Source organism: Taudactylus pleione, unplaced genomic scaffold, assembly GCF_031769625.1.
Source record: "Taudactylus pleione unplaced genomic scaffold, aTauple2 ptg000556l, whole genome shotgun sequence".
In the NCBI taxonomy this organism is placed as follows: Eukaryota; Metazoa; Chordata; class Amphibia; order Anura; family Myobatrachidae; genus Taudactylus; species Taudactylus pleione.
The window spans coordinates 24,486,825-24,509,997 of NW_028284958.1; the positions used below are offsets into that span (position 1 = coordinate 24,486,825).

At 42.5% G+C, this 23,173-nt stretch overlaps 3 protein-coding genes across 3 annotated transcripts in view; 1 reads left to right on the forward strand and 2 right to left on the reverse strand.

The window, feature by feature from the left end:
- Nucleotides 1–491: 491 nt before the first annotated feature.
- CLN6 (CLN6 transmembrane ER protein) lies at nucleotides 492–6,960 on the reverse strand. The gene is made up of 7 exons (XM_088452783.1): nucleotides 6,494–6,960; nucleotides 6,108–6,222; nucleotides 4,971–5,069; nucleotides 3,803–3,991; nucleotides 2,102–2,157; nucleotides 1,353–1,475; nucleotides 492–1,242 (listed from the first exon to the last, which is right to left on the reverse strand). The coding sequence occupies exons 1-7, from the start codon at nucleotides 6,544–6,546 to the stop codon at nucleotides 972–974; spliced, it is 906 nt and encodes a 301-aa protein (XP_088308909.1). The 5' UTR covers nucleotides 6,547–6,960; the 3' UTR covers nucleotides 492–971.
- Nucleotides 6,705–10,572, forward strand: FEM1B (fem-1 homolog B). The gene is made up of 2 exons (XM_088452782.1): nucleotides 6,705–7,216; nucleotides 7,541–10,572. The coding sequence occupies exons 1-2, from the start codon at nucleotides 6,963–6,965 to the stop codon at nucleotides 9,174–9,176; spliced, it is 1,890 nt and encodes a 629-aa protein (XP_088308908.1). The 5' UTR covers nucleotides 6,705–6,962; the 3' UTR covers nucleotides 9,177–10,572.
- Nucleotides 10,573–14,818: 4,246 nt separating this feature from the next.
- ITGA11 (integrin subunit alpha 11) overlaps nucleotides 14,819–23,173 on the reverse strand; it is a 146,178-nt gene continuing 137,823 nt past the window's right edge. The window contains exon 30 of the mRNA XM_088452780.1: nucleotides 14,819–19,259. Coding sequence (XP_088308906.1) covers nucleotides 19,200–19,259 — 60 coding nt within the window. The 3' untranslated portion in view covers nucleotides 14,819–19,199. The remainder of the gene's footprint in view (nucleotides 19,260–23,173) is intronic.

Consider the following 23,173-nt stretch of genomic DNA (forward strand, 5'->3'; position numbering starts at 1 on the left):
TACCACAATAAAACAGAGGGTTATTTAAAAGGTATGCTTATGATTGACAGGATTAAGAGGGATATAATAATAATACATATATTTATCATCTGTAAAATAGGTGGTTGGTATAATCCTTGCTTATTAGAAACCTTCTGTAAACATCCAGTTTCCTCTGGCACTCAGTAAATTCAAAGAAATTAAACATTTATGCATACCAGGTCACATACATATGACAAATTACACACGAAGGCTTACATTAAGGGAGCAACAATAGATCAGTCATGATCAAATGGATTAGGACATTAGAATTAGCAACTATAAATACCATAGGTTCAACAAAATGGTCTTTAAAAACGGTAGGAGGGTTCAATTTTTAAACAGGTGTGGTTAGTCTAACTGCTCTGGAGATAGCTCTGGGCATCAATATCAATTATAAATCTAACCCTAAGAAGCTCACACAGTTGCTAAAGAAAATATAGATGTAGTCTTTTTTTAATCATTTATCACAATAAAAAGAAAATATAGCTTTTATTCTCAAATATATATCTATATGTATAGTGCAGACATGTTTGAGTTGTCTTAACTGCATTAGCTGCCATCATTTCTGCTAGGAGACTATTACAAGCTTATCCATAAGTGATTGTCTGACGATATCCTTAGACCAAGAACTTCTAGGGAAGTGTTCTAGGCTGACATTGAAAAAATAGACGTAAGTAAAATGTATTGCTCTTCAGATTCTTTGCCACGATGATGACAAAAGTCTGGAGTTTGGTATTGTTCTAGAGAAATCAAGAGCTAAATAAAGCAATTCCTATATAGCAAAATAGAATATATATTAAAGTATCCAACTACAGTGTAAAGAAGAGTGCAGTGGTTTCCTGCTAATGATCGGCTTCTATTCTTGCTCTGTATGGTGGAAATGATAGAAGTCTACATTTGGTTCCACTCCTTTGTGTGGCTACAGGGGAAGGAGCAGTCTCCAGTCACTTTCAGTGCAAGCTATTGATGTGCAGCGTATAGAATGCCCATGGCTCAGGGATATAGATTACTCCAGGGTATTTTTTGCGCAGAATTTCATCATTCCATAACCATACGATCCAAACTGCGATGAGGAGCAAAGTGGATGAAAAGGAGAGGAGTAGGAAGAGGCCATTACTATCCAGGCGCAAACCCTTGCGCCTTTGGTGGAGGATGAGAGCGAGCATTGCAAAGAAGGTGAAAATGAAGATTATGAAGATTTGTCCTTCAGTCACCAGGTACCTACAAGAAATGGGAATGTAAGGATTCCATAGCAAAGACAAAACTGAGACAACAAATCTAAGTAGATGTATAGGTTCCTGACTATATGGGAGTGCAATAAGGATACTTGCCAGTAATATAGACCGCTAGGTGCCAGTAAAGACCAGGCTGATAAAGGCATCTGACTCTCCCCCCTCACGGTCGTGAAACAACCAGAAAAGTAGATAAACAGGATGAGGAAAAATGGAATGTACCTGTAAGAAAGCAAACACAGGAGGTTTAATTACTGTCAGACAGTGGTGATGCCTCTGGTATCTCCTCTGCTAGGATACTCTTGAACAGCCCTGATACTTAAATCATGTGCAAACTGCCATTTTCAAATGACTTTAAGGAACAGGGGGCTTCATAAATATGCCCCTTAACCATTAAAATTAGATTATTGGCAGGTGGCTTAATATTATTTTAGTGTAATATTAACAATGTTATATATTTCACAAATCAAGACACCCATGACTTCACCTTTTCACCAAACAGTATATAATTATAAACTCAAATATATTATAGGATGGCAGTTATAGAAATAGACAGGCACCTGTAAATAGTAAGCTAAAGTGCACCCATTCTATGGTCAATAATAGCCTCAAAGAGATTTTTTTTTATCTCATCCTACCATTATTAGCCTGAAAGGAATAACAACAGTGCCCTTGTTACTATATGGAACATTTAAGTTATTTAGTAATAGCTAGTATTTATTGTAAAAATTAACTAATAAATTCTTACTTTGTATTAGCATTATCTATAATATCCTCCCCCCCCGCCCAAGTATATGGTCCTCTGGGACAATTACGTGTACTGTTGCAGGTGTCACACAAACTCTTACCACATAGAATGACCCAAATATTCATCGTAGTAATACAACAACTCAAAGGAGTCCACCTGTGATATAGCAGAAGCAGATGTGATAAGACACAGGATGAGCACAGTAGATTAAAGACGAGTCCTATTTTACCTACATTCAATTAAAAAAAAAAAAAATAAGTAAAAGAATGGCTGCTTTATATTTGTGTGTGTATAGACATCGGGTCACTAATGCAGCAGATTACAACTTGGCAGACATGGCACATACATATCCAGCACACCTTCATCTGTGAGATAAAGTGTGTGTCTAAATATTTTATATATATATATATATATATATATATATATATGGTACTTAGAAAATAAGGCACTCAAAAAACTGATCTCGTGGAAAAGACATTGTCGGCCAGGACCTTACATCATAGTTAATGAGAGGTTCAAGAAATGAATTCCTGCTGGTTCCTGATCTTGACAGTGTGTCCCCTAACGGGCTTAATGAACAAATATCATAGTATTTTTTTTTTTTTTAAGTGGGTGGTGCTGTAGTATACATTGAAGTGTTCATCATTCCTTGTAGGAGATATGTGTGGCTTTGGCTAGATTTATATATGATACAATACTTCTATAGGCAACTACTTTATTGTATTTTATGTTAGCGCGTCTGTCAGTTTCTGATTTTTTTTTCTTAGATTTTTTTTTATTGTGTTAATTTGGTTTTATTGTTATGTCCATAGCTAGAGATGATCTACCGGGTTAAGATACCCCTTATTTTGGTTATGAAATCCAGTGATATAAGAATGTACTATCTATTAAATCAAGTATTTATGTGTTGCCATGCTGTGGTTTGTATTCCGCTATGGAACACACACTTTTTTGTTGTTGTCCACAGTGGTATGTATTGCACACGAGCAATGATGTCATCACGCACGTGACTTTGTGGTCGTGTATTGTTCCATCCCATGCATGGAGCAATATCAGAATGGATTGTTGTTAAGCATGCAGCTGCAATTCCTGGTGTGCGTTCCAGCGCGCTAAATGTGTGTATTGGTGGATCAGCAACTCTTCATGTTCCTGTTCTATTGTGCGTTCTGGCATGGTTCTACATACGGACACTGAGATAATGAGATACACCTGGTGGGTTGGGTTCGGTGATGTATAAGAGCATTGACATCTATTATGCATTTATCTGACTTCATCTTCACTGTCGGTGATTACTGTGGCACTCTTGACCTTGAAAACGTTCCACATAGGACTGAAACGTGGGCTACTTATACTGTTTAATACTGGTGGTATGTAATTAAAATTACACTTTTTCTCAAATAGATAGACGCGGTGAGTGTCTCCTTTCTATATATTTTACTGAGCTTTCAAGATTTCTTTGTTACACTGAGGACATACCCCAGAATTGTGGAATAATGCAGAAAGTGCAGGTTTCTACATAAATATCTACCAGTGACGTGCGGTGAGGTCACTGGCTGGGGAGGCACACACGTATAAAAACAGTTTTTATATCAAAACTCTGGAGCATGACAGGGAGTATGATAGGGGAGAGAGTATGACAGGGGAGGCTCTGCCTCCCCTACCTACCCTGAACGCACTCCCCTGATATCTATTTATATATTAGTGTGATTCCCCATTTCTCATTTTAATACAGAACAGTTTCCTCACCTCCCACATTACTGCTGCAGAACCCCATTCCCATCTTATCCCCCCGCCTTCTCACCAGGGTGGGGGGCTGCAACTTTTGCATTATTGGGTTGTCCCGCACAGACAGGTGGAGCTGATATCCGCTGAAGATCAGTCTGTGATTTACAGAGTCCCCCACAAGATGAATACTTGCCCCCATCACAAAGGTCATGATGCTGATATAGATTACAGAGTTAGGCAGGCTTTTTGGAGACCTTTCTATCAGCTGGAAGAGACAGAGACAAACATGAACAGCAGAACCTGAGAATATACTTAGATAAAGCAGGATGAGATGGCCGATTAATTATACAGCAATTGTACATCAACTTTTGGTTTTCTCCCCCATTTTTTGTTATACATGTGGAGAGTAGTAGGTCTGTTCTACCCATTTTACTTCACATCTAATATAACCCTTCATCTGGCAAGACTAAAGCAGGACTTTAAGTGCACCTGTCAACTGCACATAGTGAACTGAGACAGAGAGCAGCCTCCAAATGTATCAGGAACCAATGGCATAAATGAAGTACTGTCTGACGCTTACCTATTTATGTTCAGGAGATACTGGTTCCTAATAAACGGATTATCTAATTCTCATAATTATTAGTTAAGCCCTAGAAATTCCTTCCTTTGTTATGCGTAGGTAACAAGCCCACGGTAAGGTCCCTCTCAGCTTTACTTTACATGTGGCTCCCAGCTGATGGAAACCAAGCCTTATTGCTGGTGGTACTGCATTTTTGTGGTCTATGGTCTTATATTACTAAGACCCCAAACCATAGCTTGTTGTGGAAAATAAAAATAGGAACATACTATCTGGTCGAATGATTATATCCTACCAATAACATTATAACAAAATTACAATTGCGCTCTGTGATCACAGCACACGATACATTTATGAAGGACTTGTCTAGTTAATTGTGTGTTATAGCCACAGAGAGAGAGATTACATTCGTCATTTATCCCACGAAGCTACCACTCCATGTCCACCTTATCCTAGCAGATTTCCCACTTTGTCCCTACCATATTATTTTGCATAGGATGCCACTAGCCTTAACATGAAATGTGACAGATTAAAGGGCTAGGTAAACATAAAAATACTTCTAGGATAAATAATAAAAGTTAATCATATTTTTTTTTGCTACTACTTAAGGACTGTTCATTTTAATACATTTTCCATTCCTAATTCCACATTATTTATCATACTTTACCTTTAGGAGTAGGAGTGGAGTTATAATGTTATAAGCCATATGAAAGTAGTCGCCTGCACTGGGTTTATTCAATGGGAACCAGTCCAAGGGAAGGATAATCTGCAGAGGAAACAGGCAACGTAACTAGATTATACAAAGACTTGACTGTATAAAAATCATTTTTAAAATATTCACATTCCTTGAAGCAGCTTATTTGCTCACATTTAGATTTTAAAAAGGTATCTAAATTGGATGGCATATACTTTATTACAGTGTGAGGAACAAGTAGCATGTTGCAGCTATGCATAATAAAACAACAATACTTGAAAACACAATTGAGATTAGACAGCAACAGAATAGACAGGAATGCAATAACAGAAGACATCTGTAGGTACTAACAGAGTCTGTACGTGGCTGTAGGATAACTATAAATTAATTAGCAGCATGCAGGTACTGTAACATGCACCAAATGACCCTGTGCCCAGTACAACACACCTCATGTTACCTGACAGGATAATGTGACATCACAACGCTACGCTTCCTAGGATTACCACCTCTAAGGAGGAGAACATCACTTACTAACATTAGTAGTGGCTTATTATTGTCTGTGATAGTGTCACAGGTAGATATGTCAAACACAAATCATAGCACTTTTTTTCTGACCACTGAGCAAGAACCACCACAGCAATAGCGTGCATCGTTCACCAATTAGTATTGGTCCCAGACCTGTCTCAGACCACCAGTATTAGTTTATAATGTACCTATACGTTTCAACTGTTTATTTATTTATTTATTTTTTTACATATGCATTTTAGATGTATTTGTTCAAAGGCAAGTTGCTAAAGAGTAATCATATCCAAAACAGTCACAAATTTTCATGACAATTCTCAGTGGTGGAATAAAACTTGCATTTGATCAGGAGTCAATGCCCCCATAGGTGATCTGGTGGAAGACTGGAATTAGGCTATCGTACGCGCCATCACAGAATTCCTTCTCTCACTAATGTTCAGCGCCTTATATAAATAAACAATAATAATAATTAGTGACATGGACACCCTAAGGACAAGTGTCGTGCTCTCTGGAAATTGAGAACGCAAATGTAATTCCCCCTATCTGCATTGACAGCCCATGTCTCTCTTAGCTCAATAGTGTTCTTACCATAACAATGGGGCGCCCGAAGTCCAGGAGCCAGTTCTGCAGGGTGAAATAGAACCAGAGGTCCAGGTGAAAGTGGGAATTCCTGGAGCCATCATCCGGCTGCGCTGCGCCAAACCTGGGAAACCAGCACAAACAACAGTGCCCATTACTTTGTGCACCAGATGCCATGCAGCCCCTCCATAGGAGTGATGCCAGGCAGGCAGCGGGGACTCGGACACTTTAACTAATGCTACATAGGACACCAGTGCATGGACTGTGCAGGTAATCACCCTGCCTGGGTCTGTCCAGCTGCCCGGGAACTACAAGTCCCTGGATGCCCTGATGGGTGCTGGGGAGAGACACTGGGGGTGGTGGTAGGAGGAGGCACGCTGGTCGGGGCTGGGTACCTGGCCGGGGACCCCGCAGACTGGTGAAGTCTCCGCCGCACTGAGCTCTGCATGCCGCCGGCCGGGCTGTGTCTCCGAGGTGATACTGTTGGTGATGCCCGGGCTCCGTTACAACTATCGGGGCTGCAGCTCTCAGCGCAGCAGCCAATCAGGGAGCAGGCTGGGCTGGGGGCGGGGTTACTCAGGGGGAGCCAGCCATGTGACACAGTGACCAGCGGCGGCCGTTCCCTGCATGAAATGAGCGGCCCGGGCCGGGGATGACGGGATCACGGGCACCGGCGGGGGGTGACGTGAGAGTGTTGGGCAGACATGGCTCCGCGCCCCGTGCCTCCCCGGTGTGGTGTGCACACTGCTCCCCCTTCCGGCCGCGCACACCCGGAACCCCAGTGACGTGCGCCCGTTCCCAGGTAGACGGAGTCGGACCGGAAGTGAACACTCGCGGACTTCCTGCTGCTGCTGCGGCCCCGGGATGGCCCTGGAGGGGCTGTCTGTCTACGTGTATAAGGCGGCGGCTGAGGGCCGGGTGCTGACCCTGGCCGCGCTGCTACTGAACCGGACAGAGAGCGAGATCCGCAGCCTGCTCAGCTCGGTCACCCAGCACGGCGGCCAGCGCTCCACCCCGCTCATCATCGCCGCCCGCAACGGGCACAGCAAGGTGGTCCGGCTGCTGCTGGAGCATTACCGGGTGGAGACCCAGCAGACCGGCACCGTGCGCTTCGATGGGTGAGGAGCCTGGGGAAGCCGGAGGGGTCAGAGCAGCCTGGTGCCTTGGAGGGGGTAGGAAGGAGGGTGTCTCATAGGGGGGTGTAAGAGGAGGTTATACTCAGAGTAGGGAAGGCACTAATGGTGTTAGTGTCCCTGCAGATAGAGGAGGGGAGCAGGGCATGGGAGCTAATGTAGACATAAGTGTTTGGGTCTTGAAGTTGTCTAGAACTATTGGTCATGGTCAGGAAAGCCCCTATAATAGTCATTGTCACATTGTTATTGCCTTGGTCTTACGTGTCACTGTCCCTTCACACTTTCTTTTCTCTCTCTCTCTCCCTCCAGCTATGTCATCGACGGAGCCACGGCCCTCTGGTGCGCAGCTGGAGCTGGACACTACGAAGTGGTCAAACTGCTCGTCAGCCACGGTGCCAATGTTAACCATACCACTGTGACCAATTCCACACCGCTGAGAGCTGCCTGCTTTGATGGGAGACTGGACATTGTTCGCTTCCTCGTGGAAAATAATGCAAACATTAGTATTGCCAATAAGTATGATAACACATGCCTGATGATTGCTGCTTATAAGGGTCACACCGATGTAGTACGGTTCCTCCTGGAGCAGCATGCTGACCCAAATGCCAGGGCTCATTGTGGAGCCACAGCTCTGCACTTTGCTGCCGAGGCCGGACACTTAGACATTGTGCGTGAACTGGTTAAATGGAAGGCAGCTATGGTCGTGAATGGTCACGGGATGACGCCTTTGAAAGTAGCAGCTGAGAGCTGCAAGGCAGAGGTGGTGGAGCTGCTTCTTGCACATTCAGATTGTGATGTCCAGAGCAGAGTGGAGGCCTTGGAGCTGTTGGGTGCATCCTTTGCCAATGATCGGGAGAATTACAATATCACCAAGACTTATCAGTACTTGTACCTGGCAATGCTGGAACGTTTCAGGGATGCCGACAACATCCTTCACAAACAAGTTCTCCCTCCAATCCCGGCCTATGGCATGAGAACAGAATGTCGTAACCCGCGTGAATTGGATGCCATCCGCCGTGATACAGACGCATTACACATGGAGGGCTTGATTGTGCGTGAGCGAATACTTGGCTCTGATAACATCGATGTGTCTCACCCAATAATATATCGAGGTGCTGTGTATGCCGATAACATGGAATTTGAGCACTGTATTAAGCTCTGGCTACATGCCCTGCAGCTGCGTCAGAAAGGAAACCGTAACACTCACAAAGACCTGCTGAGGTTTGCACAGGTATTCTCGCAAATGATTCACTTGAATGAGCCTGTCAAAGCATATGATGTGGAGAGTGTATTGAGATGTAGTGTCCTGGAAATTGAACGTGGGGAAACGCGAATTCAGAATCCGCAGGAGCCTGATGCTCATTCTGCACTGGAAAACCATGAATGCAATCTTTTCACGTTTCTCTACCTCGTCTGTATCTCCACCAAGACTCAATGCTCCGAAGAAGAGCAGTCGCGCGTTAACAAGCAGATCTATCGGCTAGTGCATCTTGACCCTCGCACCCGGGAGGGATGTAGCCTCCTTCATCTAGCAGTTGATTCCAGCACACCTGTTGATGATTTCCACACAAATGATGTTTGTAATTTCCCCAGTGCCCCTGTAGCCAAGTTGCTTATAGACTGTGGTGCGAATGTTAATGCCACAGACAATGTAGGTAACACTCCGCTTCATTTGATTGTGCAGTACAACCGTCCCATTAGCGACTTTCTCACATTACACTCCATCATCATAAGCTTGGTGGAGGCGGGTGCACACACAGATATGACTAACAAGGAAAAGAAAACTCCACTGGACAGGAGCACTACAGGCGTATCGGAAATACTACTGAAAACACAGATGAAGCTCAGTCTGAAGTGCCTGGCTGCCCGAGCTGTGCGTCTGCACAACATCAAATACAAGAACCAGATTCCCAGAACACTTGAGGAGTTTGTGGAGTTTCATTGAATGCCTGTATGGACAAAATCCACTACTTATGTGCATGCAAAGATCTCCAGGATTGGATGTGCACAATTGCCTGTTCTGTGAGAACATGGGGCTTATTCAACACCAAGTCCCTTCATATGCACTGCTAAGCTGTCTTCCTGCTCTGTACAGAACTGTACTTTGTCCTGTTGAGCAGAGAAATGCTGTAAATGCTGTTGAATAGGTGTTGCTAAAACCACAAGATAAGGTGCTGAATTAGGAGTGTGGAGATCCTGTCAGGACAGGACACATAAGTGGGTGGATTGGGGCGCTAATAACCCCACAATCCCATTTTTGTTTTTTTAATCCAATTGAGGCTTTGCACATTTTTAAGTTAAATGAAGTTGGTTGTTTGACTATTTTCATGGATTGAACACTGGCTTAATTCCTGTTGTTGAAGATGTCTCTGCCGTGTGGGGAGAAAAATTTTGAAAACATGATCCTTATCTCCCCAGGTTTTCACATCTCCTATGACAGATTATGCGCGGCTTGTTCTTAGAGATGTAATGACATTGAACATGTGCCATTCATGAATGCTGCCCATATTCCAGTAAGCTATATGCCTAAGATTTTACTGCTGGCTTCTAGCTTTTTGGTATTCTAATTTTTAAGATGTCTGAATGCTCACCTTTTCTGTCTTAAATAAAAACTCAGGCTGGCTCCTTAATTCTTAGTGTATGTGCACCGTTGCTGTGAACTTCAATATAGTACTTCACATAGGAATGATTGCTTTTCCAGCTACAGGCCAAACACCCTGCATCCCAGGGGGAATACTAAAGGAGAACTCCAACCATAGTAGTATTTAAAAAAAAAAAAATCCTCCGCCATCTGTCACAACAATTGTAGCTCAATACGAGACCCCCAAATTGTGCATGCTTGCTGACAATGCATTCCGTAGTAGCTGCACGTAGAATCTTGTCACTGACACTAGTGTGGCAATGGTTGTCCCATTCTTCAAATTTCAGTCATCCTGCTAGTTTTGGAGACAGATTTGTAATGTCAGAGCATGCAATTGGTAACCGTTTGTTACTTAGCGCTTCACTATGGTTGGAGATCTTTTATAGAATGGAGTTGCATTGTCTACATTTGGACACGTATGCTAAAAAAATAAATACAAATAACCCACTCCCCCCATACAGCAAACAGGATGTTCCCTATGCCTTAGTACCTTTGTTTCCTGAAGCGAAGAGCTAGCTGGCTCTTGGTGCTGGGCTGCTATGCCATAGCTGTACAATCCTGTTGTATGGAAACTATGTGCAGTGAGCAGCATGGGATGAGGTCTGGCACATGGCTTCAGGTAGTAGGTTACCAGCAGAGGGAGCAGCCTTATTCATCTATATGGGCTTGAGCTAGGTCGGGGGGTATATTTTCTATGTCGCAGCTTATACTCTCTCCTAATAGTGCAAGCAGTCTTGTGCCATCCATCTTTAAAAATAGCACGGTTACTACTATGAATGTAAAAATGGCTACACGGTCAGGGTACACCTATGTCTTTAGTTCAGCCTAAGCCTTTAGATACACAGTACGTCTGTGTGCTGTTGTCAAGGTAGTCCAGAAAGTAAACTAATGCAGCACCTTTGTGTAGTACCGATGTGTACATCAGGTGCCGCCTCGTTGCCCCCTGCACTGCTACTGTATTAGAGGAATGCCTGGGACTAGATTAATGAGATGGAGTTTTCATATACGTTTATTTCTTTATAATTGGAGAACCATGACTAAATTTATGCTAATTAATAATTACCTTTAAGGCCCACGCCTTTTATATAGTACATTAAATACCTGTGGTGATTTTTTTAGATCATAAAAGTAAGCCCCATTTTCAGTAATAAGATACTGTACAAACGTCACAGCCTTTACTTCATGGAAATAGTATGCTGCTGTAATTCTGTATATTCTATCAAGATGTCCGCTTTAGTGCTTTATGGGGTGTGTGTACTTCCAGATACCCAATTTGGTCTATTAATTGTCTGCCTAATGTTTTATATATTTTTTTTCTCCATTATTTAAACCATGCATTCCTTTACTTATACATTTTCTCCTCCAAAATGAATTATCCTGTGCCCTTCCTCCATTTCACTTTTCTATTTATTTTTTATGACTTGAAACTTGCCTGCAGATACTGTATATTGCTCTGTTGCCTCCCTGTAAACTTGATGATATTGCACACCTGTGTTATACGTTGCATCTAGGCTTTTCCTGGTACACTGTAATGTGCTATGTAAGGTTGTATGTATGATGGTGAAATCCACAACTGTTGTACAAGCAAAGTTTAGTAGGGAGGCCATAAATACCGGATCAATACTCAAGGGATGGAGATGGCCCATTTTATAATTATATTACTGTGTTCAACTGGAACTTTCTAATATAAGATACAGTGCAGTAACATGAATTTAATATTCCACAGTGAATACTATATAGAGCAGAGGTGGGGAACCTTTTTTCTGCCGAGGGCCATTTTAATATACATATAATAATTTTCGCGGGCCTGGTGCAGGCCACGCCCCCTCTGTGTAACATCACACAGGGTTGGGGCCACAATCGCCGGTGATTATTACAGCACTGAGGATGCACCGGGGAGCTGTAAGGGCAGCGGTGTGACCATCTGAAGCTTCCTAAGGACACTACAGGCGGCACTGCTGCATAGATTCTGGCTGCAGGGTGCCATTCTAGACACCATGCTAGCCAGATGAGGCTAGCAGAAAAAAAAGCTCAGAGGGCCAAACCAAATGATTCCAGTGGCCTTATACAGCCCCCGGGCCTGAGGTTCCCCATCCCTGATATAGAACATAAACTTTCTTTGTATGTGTCACCTAGTTTTGAGAATCGGTTGTCTAGATCTGTCCCCACTTGTACACCATATGCTGACATTAGCCAGTTTTAGATTTTTATCTGCATAGTGCACCCATTATTGGTCCAGTGGAGTTATGGGAGCTAGCTGGCAAGCTGAGTGCCTTATCCCATTCGTGTGTGGTTTTGTGCAGGTTCACAGACTTGCTGGTGTTACTGTACCTGTACACGTTGCTGCATATTTCCACCTTGCATGGAAATGGTGGAATTAATTCTCTCAGGTACACGGGCAATGACTGAATGTGACTGAGCGGAGGTGTTGGCTAATTTTATAAATGTTACTTATCTTGGTGTAGCTTAAGCTTTTGTAAGTAAGAAAAAAATATATACAATAATAATTCTTGACTCTTGTGACTGATTTAGTTCTCATTCTGAATGCTAATACTCATTCTGAAATGGCCAGAAAATGTATAATAATAAAAAAAATAAAAGGTGCGGGCTAATTTTAGCATGTCTGTTTAGTGTATGAGTTGGGCAGTGCTTGGACTACCTTTGTTTCGTATTACGCGCACCCCACATGGCTGGAATTGTACCATACTGGCACTGTGTGGACCCCTTATTTGTAATGTGTGCTATTTTCCCCTGACACTGCATCCTCCGTTACCATGGATATGTACTGTACTACATTGTATTGCAAGCTTTGGGAATGAGCTTGTCGGTGAAAAACACAGGTCTGTTCATTGAATTGGATTCAAACGCAGGTGATTAATAAACAGCTCGATGCTAACAAGTGCTGGAGACTGGACACCCAGCACTGTAATGTAACTGGTGCCTGCATGTGTATAACACAGCTTCTTGTCATTGGTGCATCATTTTATCTATCCTCTGCTTTAGATAGTTTGTTCAAAAACACAGCAAGACAGGACCGTTCGTGCCCTCATTATTCTTTCCACTTTGAGTTGAAGAAATTTGGGTCCAAATGTTTTTGATATGATGGTTCAAATAGTTAGTGTAACACGCTAATATGAAATGTCATTGTATCACATCGGCATAGTTAGACATCAGATGTAGTAGCTGTCTTATATGGAGCGGACTATAACCATGACCGCTGAAGATTGTGGCACAGAGGGTGCAATTCAATTGTTCTGCTGGCAGCTATTTTTATTTTTTTTTTTTAAGACGCCCAACGGAGCAATTCAATTGTTGCCCCGTCTGAGCTCGATGGCCGCCGGCATTTCGAGGAAAAATGTGCGAGAAACCTGTGGTTAGGGCTCCTAACCAGAACTTTAGACTGGTGTAGCCATTTTCCATGGCTAAACTTAGTCTAATGAGGTATGAAGAAAGGTGATGAGCGCCCTTACCAAATGAATTGCAAGACTGGGTGCTCCTTAATTATCGCCGCCCACGCAACAATTGAATCGCCCTCATAGTCTTGGGAATTCAGCATTCTGCCAATTAGCCAAAGGCTTAGGAGACCATGGCACCTCTTTTGTATGCCAGTCAGTTGGTCACAGGCCCAAGTCAGTAATTTAAAATACGATTGCAATTTCCTCAGACTTTGGCGTTCAGTGACTGCTCAATTGCAACTTCTTAAATGCATAAATTGAAAGTTGAATAAGACTGTTCCTGTGTAGAGCTGACCACACTTGTTACAATCTGTTAAACATACCACATCATTTTTTTTTAAAAATCCGTATTTCTCAACACACGTAGAATGTTTCCATCTTATGATGGAAATAAAACACTAATGATGTTTCAACACTACTTCTTCCCTGCAGAAGCATGCAGCAGATGATAAAATGTTATTCGCAAGACAAGCATACTAGTACAAGCTCACTCATGACTAGGCAGTCGCCAATACAGCACTTAAAGTGAATCTGGAACTTACATGCAGTGTATGCAGCTGTTTTGTGACCTAAACCCACATCTGTCTTGAGAATGAATACTGTCTGTCCAGGACCCTGGGCCTCAGGAATATTTGGTCATGAAATGCCTTTAATGCCAATGGTATAAACTAAGTGAATTTTCTGCATTCTCACACATGGATGAGCCCATAAAATGGCTGCCTGAAATGGATGTAGTTGGTCAGGCCACTTTAAGGCTGCATAACACCTTAGAACTGTAATTTGCTAGGTAATATAAAATCGAATTGTCTCTGTGCATATTAAGTTCCTTATACAAGAGATTTAAAAAAATGAAGGAGCGTTTATTACTTTGTATACAAGGTTTTTTCTTTTATTATATATTAAATATATTGTAACCATTTCTTGTTCTGGTACTTGGAGCAAATGAATTGGGTGTGTTTCTGTATCAAAGTCCTAAATCATAACGGGCATGATACCAGCTGAAATAGGGATTGTCTGTGCCTACTACACTCACAGTAACTGTTCTCCATCAACTGGGCAGAAAGGAGTAATTAGGGCAAATGTCTTGTAGCTACATCATTTCTGTGTGCATAAATCTCATGTCAAATTATTCCAGATTTTCCAATAAAATATTTTTATATCATTGAAATTTTGTCCTCTATTGCTGTTTTAATGCCTAAAAGTCGCTATACATGTTGGCATGTACTTTATACTTTTGGTACCAGCACACTATGCTAAAAAGTCTATTGGCATAACTGAATGGAGGGTGCTGCTTTGTAACTAGTTACAGGACTGAAACGAGTGGGTAACATCATTGGGGAAGAGAGGGAAAAAAAGAAAAGAGTTGGAAGTGTCTTTTGAATCTGCTACTTTTTTTTTAAAAGTGCACCACCACACTTTTTTTTTTTATTCCATAATGAAAGAGTAAGTACCTCAGTGTGTATGGATGGAAATGTAAAACACTCAACAAACTTGTTTAAAATAGTATTTAATCTGGATTTTTAAATAGCACAAAATACAAAAGAACCTGTGTCATATTTACCATCTTCTGGTGCTGAGCTGGGTGTACACCTGTTTGCTTAGCATAATACACGCAAATTTGTACAGCTCATTCCCACAAACAAAATTTTTTTTTGTATACGTCCTTATTCAGATCTGACAATTGCGCCTACTTACGCAGGATGGGTGTGCAGATGCTGTCCAAGTACAGTTGGGAATTAACATAGGTACTCCCATCAGTAGCCGTATTACTCATAGTTGTCTGGGGGCTGATGCAAATACACATTGATGATCGTGATGGAGGTAGCCAGCGCTAGGCTAGCTGCTTATGATTGGCTGGTTGTAGGTTGACCTCTGAAGCTGATAGGTGCTTTCGTCATTGATCGTACCTGTATTTATGATTTTGTGGGTGTATTTTAGAATTTATATTTTGCTGCTTTCATTCATCCACAAGAGAAGATTATACCAGCTGTATTATAAATAGTTTACAAGTTGAGTCTCCCATATCCAAAATGCTTGGGACCAGGGGTATTTTGGATATCGGAATGTTCCGTATTTTGGAATAATTGCTTACCATATTGAAATGTCTTAGGAATAGGGCCCAGATCTAAACACAGAATGCATTTATGTGTTATATACACCTTATACACACAGCCTGAAAGTAATTTTATACAATATTTTCAATAATTTTGTGGCTCAAATAAAGTTTGTGTACAGAAATGAAATTCATTTATATTTCATATACACCTTATACATATAGCCTGAAGGTAATTTTTATACTTTATTTTTAATAATTTTGTGCCTTTTAAACAAAGTTTGTGTACATTGAGCCATCAAAAAGCAAAGATTTCACTATCTCAGTCATGCTAAATATATTCCGTATTTCGGAATATTTGGATATGGGAGACTCAACCTGTATTATTAAAATAAAACCGAATAGTGAATGTGGTTTTTACTATGTTAAACTTTTTTTGTGCTTGTGACCTGGCTGGGTATAAGTGGATCTAAGTCCATATGCTAACGGTGCTAAACCGGATGTATTGTGAGCTGTATGTGACTCCGCAGATTTATAATGCTTTTTTGTTTGTTTTTCTTTGACGCATGTGTTTTCAGCTCCACATCAGCTTCTTCTTTTATCCCCAGCATCTTTTACTCCAACAGCTGGTGACTATATACAATGCCTAGTTTACAATCACGCACCACCATACTAAGGTGTATCTGCCATCTACTCGCTGTGGATGCAGCCACTTAATGGACTAGAGACATTGCTGAGGCATGAGGCACTGTTACCTCAGTGATGTAACTGGTTCCTATTGTATTCAAAGGCATAACATTATTACAACCCACAAGACGGCTGTCTCTATGTGCCGATAGGCTCATTTTAAAGTCACCATGGAAATACAAAGGGCGACTCCCAAAAAAAACTTCTACAGATTAAATTGACAATAAGTGCAAATCCATACAATCATTTTTAGATTTTAAATGTACTCTGACTATAGACTGTCATTATACACATTGGGCCTGACGCAGAGTTGTAAGTACATCATGCACACATTGCTCTAATAAAGCGTATATTGGCACATGTGCAGAGCTGTATGCATCTCCAGTGGTGACCACATCTGCCTGTGCAGCATAGGTACCTGGAGTGCTGTTATCCTCATCATCCGTGAGTGTATTTTCCTTTAAGCCCAGTGTACATAGGACGCATTTGTATGAACACACCGCTGACCCCCTCTGTCACTGAAGTTTACGTGACCTCATCAGGTCACACCCTAGTTCCACATCTTCAGTCACAGGCCTAGATGCAATCAGAATGTGTTTTGCAATTTCAGTTGGGCTACTATGATAAAATGTTTATGTAATGTATAACGCTACAGGGAATTGTGTTGTACGGGATCTCGGACGTCAGAATACTGACAGCGGTATCCTAACATTCCGAATCCCGACGCCCAAAAGTAAGTACCCCTACACTAACCCTTAACCCACCTTTCCCTAAGCCTAACCCTCCCGCTAGTGCCTAAATCTAACCTGCTGCGATGCTGGTGTTGGCATTCTCACCGCTGTCCGGTGCCGGGATTGTGTGTGCTGGCATTCTGTGCGCTGGGATCCCAACTACATCCCGTGTCGCACATCTCGGCATGCAGAACAGGTAAAGAGGCTCTTTGCATTTGTAACTACACTAAAATCAGGGCCAGCTCAACAACTATAGGTTTCCTTTTATTACTGTTACACTATTATGTATGTAACTTTATATAGTCATTTCTTCTTAGAATTGTGTGTTCTTTTAAGAAGTTTTGTGTTGAGCTTAAGTTAACAGAATTTGGGGAGTGGAGATGTTACCCAAACCAACTAATCAGCTTCTAGGTAGCATTTATCAATTACATTCTATCAGAGCCCTAACTAGACTTTTTGGTGCCACGTGCCAGAGAGAGCATTGGCACCCCGGCCCCCCCCTCCACCCGTTTTTTTAAATAGGGACATAAGTGCATCTGATAAAGGGCCATGGCCTTATGGGAAAGGGCCAGGGAGGAGATAGGGGAGGCCAGGTGATGCTGGGGATAAAAGAAGAGGAAGCCACAAGTTAAGGTGCATACACACACAACGATTTTTTGAACAATTAACGATAACTATCGTTGATCATTCAATCGTTGGAAAAATCGTTCACTTTCTGAGTTAAAATGATGAACGATTATCGTTCATGCGCGTTCACGTTTCCAGTTCAGTCAGACTGACCAACTCAATGATTTTCATTAAGGGAATATGCAAAATTCATTTGTAGTTCAAAAAAATTGTTCATTACACTTTAAAAAAATCTGACAGAAAATCGTTGGTAACAAAATCGTTTGTGTGTGTATGCAGCTTAAGAATGATAATAAACAGGAACATTGACAGGCCCAAACAGTAGCCCCTGCCCTGCGGTATCCTGTGCCATCCTAGATACGACCCTGCATTCTATAAAATGCTAGGTAGCAGTTATATTCTGTTGAGCTGCAGAGACTCTTAAGCCAGAGGTTCTGAAACGCGGTCCTCAAGCCCTCCCCAACAGTTCAGGTTTTAGAGAGATCCATGGCTGAGCACAGGTGACTTAATTAGTACCTTAGTCAATTTTATTTACCCACCTGTGCTGAACTATGGATCGCTTTAAAACCTGAACTGTTGGGGAACCTTGAGGACTGCGTTTGGGAACCTCCCTATCTAAAGCTATGTTTATTTTTTTATTACATATGAATGTATTTTACTTGTATGTTTATTTACATACCAGTTTATTTAAATCTGTAATGGGAAAAATAGTACTGTTGATGTTACTGGTCCTGACTTAAATGGTATTCTTATAAATACTCTCATAACCCACAAAATGGCAGCCTCCGCTATGTGCTTCAAATTGTTTTTTTTTTTTTTTTTATAAACATTTTTACCTCGGAGGGTGATCAATGGAAAGTGATCTGTGCATGATTGTGAACTAAGACTGGGTACACGCGTAAAGATCTTCTGTCCAACCATCCAACTAGTTGATTGGTTGGAATGAAAATCTGGTAAGGTATGAAAGCAAATGACAATCAGCAATTTGCTCCCAACCGGCGGAAAATGGACAAAAACTGTTGTTTGAACAAATTATTTAGATCAAACATTTAACAAACTTGTCTGACGACCATTTTAATCTGTTTTCTGGCATTTAGGAGCAAATTGCTGATCATCAGTTACTCCCATACATTACCAGATTTTCATTCCAACCAATTAACTAGTTGGATGGTTGGACAGAAAATCTTTGTGTGTACCCAGCTTTAGGCTCTGTCTGTACCAAATCTCTATCCCAACATTCAGACTAAAAAACTATTATTTTTTTTATATCCAGCTAGGGGAAGTAGTTCTGATCTCTTCTGTTCCCTGGCCATGTTACAGGGTACTTTAGTAATAATAATAAAAAAAAGAATAAAAACTACAAAACTGATAATAATTCCAGGCTTAGAATACGGAGGGAAAACTCCAGGGAAATGGGCAGTGTGGTCTCCACCTGTTGGTAGTGACGGGCAGATTGATCCCTGAGCAGAACCTGTCAGAGCTTGCAAGTTCAGTCTTTGGCTGAAAGTTCAATGAATAGAAGTCAATAATGAAATAAATAGATGGCAAAGAGGAGGTGGGAGCTCGTACCCCCTGAGGCAGCATTCGGTGGTAACGTCCAGGTTACCCTTTTGTCTTCAACCCTGTGCAGTTAGGCCTTTTTCCGAGATAATTGCTACTGTCCATTGTTTTTCAATCATCTGAGCCAGCTGTCCTCTCTGACCCCCATGGCTTGGAGTATATATATGTGTGGGTGCAGACAGTGGGCTGAGAATTTCACTCTGCTGTCCCAGCCTCACTCCAAATCTTTGTCCTCTTCCTCCCTCTCATGGTGACTTCGTTTAAAGAATCCCAGCTGCACACACAGAAAGACAAGAATATAAGTCCTCACAGGTAGCCACTGTTCTGTAGCTGCACCTGCCTGATCACCATTCATTCTGGTTCATCTCAAGCATTCATTCTCTGGGCCTGATCCATACAGACGCTGTAGCACAGCCGCTGCGTCTCTGTACGCAGCGGCCATGTTACAATACGCAAAAGTCTTAGGAAGCGTCTTAAGTAATAAGATGCCCACTGCTGGCTTTTCTGATCTGATGCTGCATCCAGAGACGCAGCCATTGGATCAACTGTGTGAACATCAGTCATCCGAGTAACTCTCAGGTTACTCAAGATGGGCATATATTTCACGCTGCTGAGGCTGAGCCCAAGAACATATCAACTGGCCTTGGCACACCCAGAAAACAGGACTGACTCCTCCATTTTCTGGGACGCTGGCTGTCTTCACCCCCAAACGCATTTGAATCATGCTGTGGCTTAGGGGGCACTGCGACCCTCGTTGCAGCCACATATCTGCGCATGCACAGATCACCAAACATCGGAGTTGCACGTAAACCATCGGATTTGTGTACAACTCTGAATCAGGCCCTTTGTAATAAAGCCCCATAGAGGTGGCAGAAAGGGTATGCAGTCAGAATGCCGAATGTTTGCATCCCGACTCTCTAATCCCGGCAAGTGTCTAATGACGCGTTGAAATCCTGACGCCTGTCATTAGACCTACGCCGGGAGCCCGACACCCGGCTTACCGATCGAAGGTAAGCCGGGCGCGGACAGCCGCGGGGGTGGGGGGGGACTTAGGGTTAGGCACCCCCCCTGGGAGGTTAGGGCTAGGCTAGGGGAAGGGGGGATTAGGTTTAGGCACTTGGGGAGGAGTTTAGGGTTAGGTACCCCTAAGGGAGGGTTGTGGGGTGGGGGAGGTTAGGTTTGTCAATAGGAATAATACTTACCTGTCTGGATCTTCACTGCCAGGCTTCCGCTATCGGGATTTGAACCGTTGGCCATGCGGCTGGCGGTAAATCATGCTGTTTCCGCAGAAAGTAACAAACATCCACTATACCAGTGATTACCAAACTCAGTGGCTCAGTTACTTTCACAAGCGTTCATTTTGTGCTGTGTGTAATGTTAATGCCGTGTTTGCTCAATCTCATTTTCAATCTGTAGGCATGCGCCATCACAGTGTGCTGGGTGACACAGGCACACATGGTACTTCAACACTTGTAAAACTGAAGACTGTGGACGGTTAGAAGGTGAACGTACAACTAAATACTGTGGTGGGTGAAAGCATGCATAAAATTATGTACTTCACTCTCTTATGGTGACGACACAGCACAGTAGATGTTCTTGTCAGTGCTTATTCACGGCTGTAACACGGCGACTGTGCCGTATTCGTATAGTCTGAAAGCAGGCATGTATTTTTCCGTTTGACTACAAACACTCTACGGAAAAAAACTGTTTTTTTTCTGTCCGGACAAAACTGTCTGAAATAGCCCTAACAGTGCATGTTTTCCAGTTCTGGTTGGTGCACAGGTGTATTACTAGCTGAGACATTTTAAAAGATCCACCAGTGGAGATAATTATTTTACTTGTGATACTGAGGAAATCTGTAAAACATGCACTGTTGAGGCCCCTACATACTAGATGATTTTTTGAAACAATTTGCCCAATTCAGACGCATCAGAACAGCAAATTGTTAACCCAGTGTGTATGCACTATATCGTGTGTTGCGCGCTCACGTGGGGTCGTTGGTCGCATAGTCTGATCTTCCCTGCATCCAGTCCAATCAGAAGATGTTGCTGATGACACCATGCAGCTGGAATGCGGCAGGGTCCAACATATCGGGCACCGGATCGTTAAGTGTGTATGGGCCACCCAAAATGTCAGCCAGTTGGTTGTCTCATCGCTGGGTACACACGTCGTTTAGTGTGTACCCAGCTTTAGGGTTCCCACAAGGCCAAGTTTGGGAAATACTGCACTATACTATTACTGAAGGAATGTGTTGAACAATAGTGGTAGGCACCATTGCCATCTCTCGTTTTGTCTCCCTTATCCACCTTTCATCATCTCAGTTCAATGTTGTTGTACACCCATCTCTGTATAAACATGTACATTGCTCTGAATTGCTTACTTGAGACATGTTAATGAAATAAAACACTAAAGCTGCCCATATACTGCACAAAAACAGTCAACTAAATGATGGTTTGAATGATTGTTGGGCCTGATTCTGATCTGTATGTAAACCTTATGGTTTACGTACATATCTGATGTTTGGGAGTCTGCGCATGTCCAGAACAGGTCCTACTTCATTGTTCTTAATTCCGCCGTACTAAGATTGATATGCTGTGGCATTTGGGGGACAGAGCGGGCGTGGCGACTGGGACTGTTGTACAAAACGGGGTCGTGTCACTCCCTTTTTGTAGGTCTGCTAAGTGCAGGATCTGTGTTATTGAACGCAGACTTCCTGGACCTGGTAGAGGGGTTCCGATGGCCAGTCTGATTTAAGCTTTGGCTTATGGAGCCTGGCCAAGAGCATCCGAAGTAGCTTTTATGGACACTGCACTCGGATCGCAGATGCATGCAGGAGGTGTCTATTCCCTACAGACACCTGCTGCTGCATTCACATTTTAGGTGGACAGAATTGCACAACCACTTACTTGGAGTAGTACACTACCGTACATATCGGAATCGGGCACATCGTTCCGTGTATGGTCTTAAATGATAATCGCTCACAGACTGAAATCGGCTGATCATTTGGTTATCAAACCTGTTCGATACATCTGACTGTTGTGCACCCAACTTCATGCTGTGAATGGAGATCGCCTTCATACATTGTGCAGTGTATTATCAGGCCATCACTTCTCCCATTCTCTGTGTCGACTGCACTATCATACAGTCTATGGCCAAATTATGGGCCATTTATGGCCTTAGTCAGCCCCAAGGAAAATATAGGCCACCTCCATGGAGATGTTAAAAATATATATATATATATATATATATATATATATATATATATATATATATATATATATTTTTTTTTTTTTTTTTTGCTAGATGAAAAGTGTGATTTTAGGTGGATAAAAGGAGAGTTGCTTATCTGTAAAATAGTGCTTTCCAGCCCACAGTTATGGTTTGGCAAATTCGAGCCATTGCCTATTCCACTTATTTTTTAATTAGGACTGTTGACAGCTACCGGAATGCCTCTGCTGTATGGTGATTGGTGAGGAGTAAATCAAGACCACCAGAAGAAGGTGGAAACCTGTTATTGATTCTTCTAGTTTGCTGCCTCACCCCTTTTTCTGTCCATTCCAGCAACGCTCAATGTCTCCACAATCCACATCACACACAAGTTTCCAGTCCCGATTCACAGACCCTGAATGAACCAGGACTTATGGAGAAGTCAGCAAAGTTTTGCCAGAAAGTGGACGAGGTTGACTGGAAAGCAGTTGTGATTGGTTTGGGTTTCAATTAGTTGGGATGTGGCCTGAGCGGGATGGGACATTGGCTTTTTTGTACAGATTTGGCCTGAATAGATGCTGATAAAAGTTTAATTCATTGAGATAAGTGTTGGGCTTACCCCCTCCCCCAGCAAATTTATCACCTTTGGCCAAAGCCTGTTTGGCCTTTCCATATCCAAATCCGGTCCTGAAAGGGACATTCTGTTACATAGAACCTCAGTAAGGTAGATCACATTCACCTGCAGACACCTCTGTTTGGGCTAGGTTTAGCCTCATCAATGCAGATATCATGCCAACATGTGCCAATGTCAAGTTTCAGCATTTTGACATGTTTAGCATGTCAACTTTGACCATAATGACATGTTGACATGACTGGAATGTCGACAAACTTGGGTCTCAGAGGTGTTGTGCCGTCTTACTTGCGTTCCAGCTCTGGCAGTGCAGCAGTGTCTTCTGGTCCGGCGGTGTTATCTGACGGAGC

Excerpts from the sequence above, each read along its gene's own strand:
- CLN6 (XM_088452783.1), bottom strand. The coding sequence starts at position 6,546 with ATGCAGAGCTCAGTGCGGCGGAGACTTCACCAGTCTGCGGGGTCCCCG. Across the intron at positions 6,223-6,493 it reads TCTGCGGGGTCCCCGGCCAG|GTTTGGCGCAGCGCAGCCGG; the intron begins GTACCCAGCCCC and ends CTGGTTTCCCAG. Across the intron at positions 1,476-2,101 it reads TATTTGGGTCATTCTATGTG|GTACATTCCATTTTTCCTCA; the intron begins GTAAGAGTTTGT and ends GCTTTCTTACAG.
- FEM1B (XM_088452782.1), top strand. The coding sequence starts at position 6,963 with ATGGCCCTGGAGGGGCTGTCTGTCTACGTGTATAAGGCGGCGGCTGAG. Across the intron at positions 7,217-7,540 it reads GGCACCGTGCGCTTCGATGG|CTATGTCATCGACGGAGCCA; the intron begins GTGAGGAGCCTG and ends CTCTCCCTCCAG.